The 9,001-nt window shown below is 38.0% G+C and overlaps 1 protein-coding gene and 1 pseudogene across 2 annotated transcripts in view; one reads left to right on the forward strand and one right to left on the reverse strand.

The window, feature by feature from the left end:
• The window catches only part of LOC102823969 (pre-mRNA-splicing factor CWC22 homolog), a 71,583-nt gene that overhangs the window by 16,152 nt on the left and 46,430 nt on the right, over positions 1-9,001 (reverse strand). For both annotated transcript variants that reach the window (XM_006864005.1, XM_006864006.1), the window contains one exon: positions 3,794-3,854. In XM_006864005.1, the coding sequence (XP_006864067.1) occupies positions 3,794-3,854 (61 nt within the window). The remainder of the gene's footprint in view (positions 1-3,793; positions 3,855-9,001) is intronic.
• LOC102815201 lies at positions 4,428-4,990 on the forward strand (annotated as a pseudogene).

The raw sequence follows: 9,001 nt of genomic DNA on the forward strand, positions 1-9,001 counted from the left end.
CAATGGCAAAGAACAAGGCACTGGGAATTGATAGAATACAAATGGAAATGTTTCAACAAATTGATGCAGCACTGGCACTTACTCATCTATGTCAAGATATCTGGAAGACCGCTACCTGGCCAACTGACTGGAAGAGATCCATATTTGTACCCATTCAAGAGATATGACCCAACAGAATGAGGAAAATATTGAATAATACCAAGGATATAACATGCAAATAAAATCTGGCTAAAGATAATTTAAAAAGGGCTGCACCAGTACATTAACAGGGAACTACCATAGGTACGGAGTCCTGGTGTGGCGCTGTGGGTTAATGCATCAGACTGCAAAGTTGTTTGAATTGCAAGGTCGGTAGTTCAAGCTCACCAACTGCTCCTTAGGTACCCTATACAGGGTCGCTATGGGTCAGAATCAACTCAACGGCACTTAACAACAACTATAAGTACAAGCCGGATTCAGACAAGGACGTGGAATGAGGGATATCATTGTTGAGGTCAGGTCAATCTTGGCTGAAAGAAGAGAATATCAGAAAGATGTTAACCTGTGCTTCACTGACTAAGCAAAGGCTTTCAACTGTGTAGATCATGACAAACTATGGACAACATTGCAAAGAATGAGTATTCCAGAACACTTAATTGTGCTCATAAGGAACCTATAAATAGATCAAGAGGCAGTTGTTCCAACAGAACAAAGGAACACCGAATGGTGTTGTATTCTTTCATCATACTTGATTGGAAGAGAACTCAATAACTACCTGCAATATGCAGCTGATGCAACCTTGCTTGCAGAAAGCCAAGAGGACTTAAAATACTTCCTAATGAAGATCAAATGCCAGTCTTTGGTATGAGTTGAACTTCAATGTAAGAAAACAAAAATCCTCACCACTGGACCAGTAAATGAAGAAAAGACTGAAATTGTTAAAGACTTCATCTTATTTGGATTCACAATTAACACTCATGGAAGCAGCAGTCCAAAAATAAAAACAATGTATTACAGTAGGCAAATCTACTGCACAAGACCTCTATAAAGTGTTCAAGAGTAAACATGGCAATTTGAGGACTAAGGTGCACCTGACTCAAGCCATGGTACTCTCAATAGCCATATATGCATGTGTAAGTTAGACAATGAATAAGGAAAGCTACAGACGAATTGATACATTTGAGTTATGGTGTTGGAAAAGAATGTTAAAAAATACCAGGGACTGTCAGATGAACAAACAAATCTGCACTGGAAGAAGTACAGTTAGAATGCTCATTAGAAGCCAGGATGTTGGGCTTTCATACTTTGGACATAGTATCAGGAGGGTCCAGTCCCTGGAGAAGGACATAATGCTTGGATCAGAGAAAAAGAAGACCCCCAACAAGATGAATTGGCCTAGTGGCATTTGAAGTAATGGGCTGAAGCATAACAACGAATGCGAGGTTGAGTCAAGACCAGGCAGTGTTTCGTTCTGTTGTGCATAAGGTTGCTAAGAGTTGGAATCGACTCAACGCCACATAACAACCACATAAAAAACGAGATCATTGTTATGCAATGCGTAAGACTCCAGAGGAGATGCAGGGCAAAGGAGAAGAAAGGGATCCTTGAAGAGCACAGAGCAGATATATTCTAGAACTGGGCTCCCCTGCATGCATTCAATTGCTCTTAATCATTATTTAAATTTAGATTACTTATAATATTATATAATATTTATAATTTACTTGCTTATTCATACTATTGATCAACAGCCACATTGGATATTGGTAATTGTACAACATAGTGCAGCTTATCCACCTAAAATCAACATATAAAACAATCTACTCAAAATCCTATTTTCACAGCTTAGGTTTATTTTTAGATGTCATTACTGGTACGTTTTTAAGACTAGCCAAAAATTTACCATTATCAAATGTTCATATATGTTGAAATTCTGAAAAGATGCTACTTTGTTAACATTTAAACAATATATGAAATAAAACTTTTCTGAACTATGCTATATGATGTAAACATTTCTACCAATATTGTTTTAAAACAACAGCAGTTAATCAAATTTTTAAACAATAAAACATGGTAATATGCTGACAGCACTGCTAATAAAGTCAACCTTATGTGCAAAACAAATTGCTTTCTTTCCCAGACGAAACGCAATTATAAGAGCTATTCCCTGTGGAGTACAATAATTAAATATTTTAACATTTTAATTAAATTATTACAGAGATCTTAGGAGTCTTTTGAGTAACCATATGCACAAAAATAGATACACCAACATTCTTCTAAATGTTATCAATATATATTGAGGGTAGTTCTAGAACCTTTTGTATTAATATTGATAAGATTTATAATCACTTAATCATATTCTTCAAAGAGTGTAACAAAATCATATAGTAATTTTAGTTTCAATTCTTATTTTAAAGGTTAACTTACTAATTTATTTTCTTCCAACAAAAACACATGAAGTGAAATTTGAGTACAAATAGATAACTCTATTATTAATAAACCAATAAACTTCAAAAAAGAAAAGTCTTCTAAATTTCGGGGGGGGGGGGGGGGTTACCACAAAAATTTCTCAAAATTCTATAGCAGGGCATTTCACGAATGAATCCATATTCTAGTCTAGAACAAAAGGTCAGCAATTTGTTTTTTCTGTAAAGGGCTTTATATCCCCTGTAGTCTCTGCTACAGCTGCTCAACTCTGTTGCTATAATGTGAAGGTAACAAGAGAATGCAAAACCAACTAAGTGTGGATCTGTCCCAATAAACCTTTCTTTTACAAACTGCTGGGCCCTGGCCATAGCTTGTCAGTCAATGTATCAAACTTATTTAAAACCTTAAAACAAAGGATTTATACCTAATAGTAACTTTTCTCAGTCAAAAAGACTCTTAAATAGAAGTAGTAAAAACTAAAAAGCTTATTGGAGCTGATTCACTCAATTCAGCAGTTGTGCTGCGTCTGCCACATTAAATGTAGTATGTGAAAAACACCACCCAAGGCCTTCATCCAAAAATATAGATGAAAAGGGAACACTGTACGAAAGCAAAGCAACTAGGAAAAATAAAAAAAAATCTATTTACCTTTGTGTTTTCCTTGGCATTAGTGTTCTACTATAGGTGCTTCAAAAAGGTCATGGAAAGATAAATTTGTCACAAACTTTTGAAGCCCCCTTCTACTTTGAGTAGTACAGTATTCTGAATGTAAGATGAAACCCTATGGGGCTCAGGCCATCATACTTTATGCATCATGGGCTACCCAACACTTCAGAGTGCCAGACACACAAAACATGCTGAACATTTTGTTGAATAAATGGATGAATGAAACAAATCACATAGATTGTTCTACAATTAATTAGAAGAAAAAAAATACATGCTGTGATCTTCATAATTTCTATCAGAAAAAAAAATGCTTTAGTGTATAAAGGAAATGGGCCTGCTAATTCATGAAAGAGCAAATTTATTATAAACCACACTTCAGTTACTAGGCAACTACTTGGAAATTCTATGTAAAGTGTGGTGGTTCAGGGGCAGCTCCTCCTTTTAAGTCCTGTCCAAAACGCCAATTCATTTCACTGGAGTAAGCAGCATATAACACTTAGTCCAGTGAACTGAACTGGCGTTTTGGACAGGACACATCATGATACGACTCCTAATCTTGGAGTTATTTAAAAATTTTAGAAAATCTATTATTTTCAAAGTTTATATTGGATGTATTAAACACTGAGACACTGCTTCAATTCACTATGTTAACTGTCTTAAACATTTTTAAAACAAAAATATATTTTAAAAATTCTTAATAAAAAATTCAAAAGTAGTAACATACTGTTTGACTTTCAGGAAACTCCATTTTCAGCAGTTTGTGAGCACATTCTTCAAAATCTAAACTGTGGAGAAAAATGGCCAAAATAGTTAAAGCAATAGCCTGCTGCATAAACTAAAGCATTCTTTCATACACAAAAAATCCTACTTTAACAAATCTAGTCATGTTTTTACTACAATTTCATATTATTGTATCTTGAGTATATCAAAAAGCAAAGTTCTTAACTCTACAAGAACGCACACAATGAAAATACAACTGAAAGTTTACTGAGGCAAGTTAGAATAGTGTAGAAACTTCCTTAACTTCCCTTGAAGCAACATGGCAAATTAATCAGCACTATGTGCTGGACTGAAAGGTCAGCTGGAACCACAAGGTCGGTGGTTCAAGCTCACCAGTTGCTCTAAAAAAACCCTAAACAGAGTAACCGACGCTGGGATCTGGTGGTGGGGACGGCACGTGCAGAGCTGCTGTCCACAGCCGGAAGAATCTGAGGCCCCGGCGGCAAGGCCACCTCCAGTCCGGCCATCGTACCCTCGATGCCGTTGGAGCAGTGCGAAGCAGAGTGGTGGCTGGGTCCGAACCGTGGGAAGGGTAGGGTCGATGGGCCGGCTTGCCAGTGGCGGTAGATATGGCGGTGATGTATGCCTTAGAGGAAGAGAGCTTCGCCTTGTCCATCTCTTCTGCTTCTGAAGCAGAATTTGATGCTGTGGTTGGACATTTAGAGGACATTATCATGGATGGTGAGTTCCAGTCACTACAGAGAAATTTCATGGACAAGTACTACCAGGAGTTTGAAGATACAGAAGAAAATAAACTCACCTATACACCTATTTTTATCAAATATATTTCTTTGGTAGAAAAGTACATCAAAGAACAGCTGCTGGAATGGATTCCTCGATTTAACATGGCGGCTTTCACAACATTGCACACCATAAAGATGAAGTGGCTGGTGACATATTTGACATGCTGCTCACCTTTACGGAGTTTCTGGCTTTTAAAGAAATGTTTCTGGACTACCAAGCAGAAAAAGAAGGCCGGGGACTAGACTTAAGCAGTGGTTTAGTAGTGACTTCATTGTGCAAATCATATTCCACGCCAGCTTTCCAGAACAACCTGCGGCACGAGCTCCCCCCTCCAGACTGGGACCGCTGTGGACATCAACAGCCCAATAGACTGGGAGAACCTAATGTTGATAGGTGAATACATCTTGGAAAGTCTGACTTGGTTGCTTTCTTCTGCTGCTCTTCATTCGTGTTAAGTATTGATGGCTCTGAAAAGAACACTACCAGACGCCCCTAGGACCTTTCTCCTGAAACTCTCTGTATTCAGTGATCCTAAAACATCTCCCAGAGTAGACACCTCTGAAACAGGCCCACACCCAGCATCCCACCCAGGCTCCCTTTCCACAGCATCCATCACATCCCCTCTTTATCCCAGCAAGCTCTGCAGGCAGCTCCATACTCCCAGCTCTCACTTGGGTCAGTTTTCAGCCATTCAACCTCAGTGGCCCAGCTGTAAGGTCGTGTTTACAAAAAAGGGTGATATTCAAAGCAGCTGGCCATCTTGAGATTCCTGAAGTTGTCAACAAGGATTCAACTGCGAGCGGCCCTCGGACTGACAGCTGCCTGTGAGAATCACCTCCCTCCTCCCTGTCTTGTGTTTGCAGTCCCTTCAGCGCTGTGTCTTCTACCAGTTCTGATACAGCCCCACTATTTCTAAGCATTATTTTCGAAAACATTTTTATAGATGAAAACTCAGGCACAACTAGTGGATCTGATCTTGGAAAGTCCATGATGACCCACTTAGAGATCTAAGTATTATATGCTGCGTGCTTAGTTGTTAGTGCTGTGAAGGCAAAATCGCTGCCTGCATCATCTCTGTGTCCTGCTTTCCTGGGCACCAGGGGACAGATTACATTGTGCTGGAAGTAAACCCAGTGTAATGGGCCCTTTTTGTAGAGCATATCATATGTGTTTGTGCAGGTTTGTGTAAAGCCCTTTCTGATCACTAGGTTGTCTGCTGGGGTGGGGTCGACTTGTGGAAAAACGGACTCTACAAATCCTTTTTCCTGTCAAGGTCTCTCCTACCGAGATGGTGTTCCTGGCCTAGCCTCAGCCTGTGGAGGTCACAGACGGCCTTAATGGTTATCTCTGGCTCTGCTTTCGCCAATGCTTGCTGTCATATTAGTGACCAGAAAACATGTACATCACATCTCTAAAGAGAAAAAACACACAGTACTTTAACACCCGCTGTGTACCTTTGATTTTGGTTTTCAATGAATAAAAATAGAATTCTGTTTTGACTTCTCAAAAACAAAAAAAAAAAACAACCCTAAACGGGTCACTATGGGTTGGAACTGACTTAACAGCACTTAGCAACAACAACAACAACAACAATCCACTTACTTGCACCATGTGATATATAAGTGAACTCTTTTGGCTAAGAGGCTACCTCCTACTAAGTTGCATATACTGGCAGTTCTTGTTATAATTGAGTATTTAACTAAATATTAATCTAGAAAACAAGTACCGTTTCTTGGAAAGATAAAATATGAATCTCTACATTAACGATGTTGTTTCGATCCATAGTGACCCTGTATAGGGTTTCCGAGGAACAGCTGGTGAGACTGAACTACCAATCGTGTGGTTTAAAGTGACTGCAGTCCAGAGCATTAACCCACAACGCCACACCAGAACTCCACAGATGAATGCTATATGTGAACAAGTCACTTTTACAAAACTGTAGGGGAAATGTAAAACTGGAGAAGAATTCCGAATTCCGAAAACTTGGCAAGTGACTTTATTACCTAATTTCACTTTAAAAAAAATTAGCGGTGAAAATCTTAGATGATTGGTTATGGTTTATAAAAGAAAGATGACATAAAACTTCTAACAATTGATTAACACTCAAAGAAAGGGCATAGACTAGATATCAAGACTGGTGAATGAATGAATGAATGAATAAATGAATAAGGAGTCCTGGTGTGGCACTGTGGGTTAATGTGCCAGACTGCAAAGTCAGTTTGAACTGCAAGGTCGGTGGTTCAAGCTCACCAGCTGCTCCTTGGAAACCCTACACAGGGTTGCTATGGGTCGGAAATGACTCGATGGCACTTAAAAACAACAAAAACTGGATGCTTACCATATATCATATACAAAAGTCAACTGAAAATGTAACAGAGAAAATTATAAAATTCTAAGGAAAAAAGAGAAAAAAAAAAGTCTTATAAGAAAACAGTGATGCTACATTAGGAAGAAAAATTAAAAAAAAATAACTACATTTAAAACTTAGATAAAACAATAGGTAGGATGCGTTAACAATGAAGGGAAGAAAAAGCTTTAAAAATGTTCAATTTTTTTCTGTAAATATTGATATTCAGCTAAATTTTTAAAGAAATTGTATATTTATTCATCAGTCACAAATGTATATTTAACTCAGCGACAATAACTGGACAAAACACCTACAGAACATCATCCCAATGAGGAAAACTACACTCAAAGGCATTTGTGTGACATAGTCTCAGATGTAGAAACTGAATAAATGAATACTTAAGACTTCCTCAACTCAACATTTCATTAAGAAAAGGCTGTAAGTAACATTTACTTCGGGCAGTGGCTTCTTAAAATACATTACATATTTAGAGAAACTAGGAAAAGTCCCAATTGATTAGGCACCAAGCCTAGGCCAAGTTTTGCAGCTTCACATTAAAATCTCATCTTCAAAGAGCAAATGAGGAACCGACTCAACAGCACTTAACAACAACAACAATCATACTATAGGAGTCCTGGTGTGGCACTGTGGGTTAATGTACCAGACTGCAGAGCCATGTGAACTACAAGGTCAGTGGTTCAAGCTCACCATCTGCTCCTTGGAAACCCTATGCAGAGTCGCTATAGGTCAGAATCGACTCGATGGAACTTACCAACCAACAACCATACTAGAAACTAAAGGTAAAGAGAAAAGCTAAGAAATACCAAAGCACTTCCAAGCAATGCTATGCTGTTTAACAGTCCTCTACTTGAAGATGAATCTAAAGCCAAAAAATATTCAGACAGAATGAAAACAAGATGACTTTTACTTATGAATCATCACTGCTATTACATCATACTAAATGGAAATATACAAAACCTAGTAACAAAACAAAACTGAGAAAATACTTCTCATGCAGTATAAAATGTAAACACTGTACCTACTAACTCAATGGGCTGATTCTTAGCCAAAACAACAGATGCATTAAGCATTTGACATTCTCATTTATTTCTCTTTAAAACCAAATTCACAGACTTCAAAGGGAACAGGTTTTAGTTTCATGACATTGTAGTAGTTAATATAACTACTTCAAAGATTCCTCAAAACCTTTCTTTAAGTTTAATTCCTAATTTTATTTACACTCTGCATAGCAAATTAATGAGCAACATGTATTAAAATAGTATTTCTCGGCTTAGAACCAAAATTAGGAAAAATATTACACAAATAATATTAGATTAGCTCTATCATAAAATATAAGAAATCATAGAGCAAAATATATTTAATTTTGTAATCTTTTAAGTAAGTAATCAAATACATGTCCTATTTTTATTGTTGTAAGGTGCCATCGACTCGGTACCAACTCACAGCAACTCTATGCACAACAGAACGAAACACTGCCCGATCCTGGGCCAACCTCACAATCGCTGCTACCTTTGAGCCCATTGATGCCCATCCATCTCATTGCGATTCTTCCTCTTCAACCCTCGACTTTACCAAACATGATATCCTTCTCCAGGGGTGGGTCCCTTCTGACAATATGTCTGAAGTATAAGAAATGAACTACGGCCACCCTGGCTTCCATGGAGCATTCTGACTGTACTTCATCTAAATCAAATTTGTTTTTGGCAGTCCATGGTACTTTTAATGTTCTCCTCCAGCACCACAAATCAAATGCATCAATTCTTCTATGGCCGTTCTTATTCACTGTCCAATTTTCACATGCATATGAAGCTAATGAAAATGCCATGGCTTGGATCAGGCGCACCTTTGTCCTCAAACTGACATCTTTACTCTTCAACACTTTAAAGACGTTTTCTGCAGCAGATTTGCCTACAGCAACACATTGTTTGATTTCTTGACAGCTGCTTCCATGAGTGCTGATGGTCGATACAAGCAAAATGAAGTCTTTACTGACTTCCATCTTTTCTCCACTTATACGGATGCTTCTTTATTGGTCCAGAG

This window comes from Chrysochloris asiatica, unplaced genomic scaffold (assembly GCF_000296735.1).
Source record: "Chrysochloris asiatica unplaced genomic scaffold, ChrAsi1.0 scaffold00059, whole genome shotgun sequence".
NCBI classification, from domain to species: Eukaryota; Metazoa; Chordata; class Mammalia; order Afrosoricida; family Chrysochloridae; genus Chrysochloris; species Chrysochloris asiatica.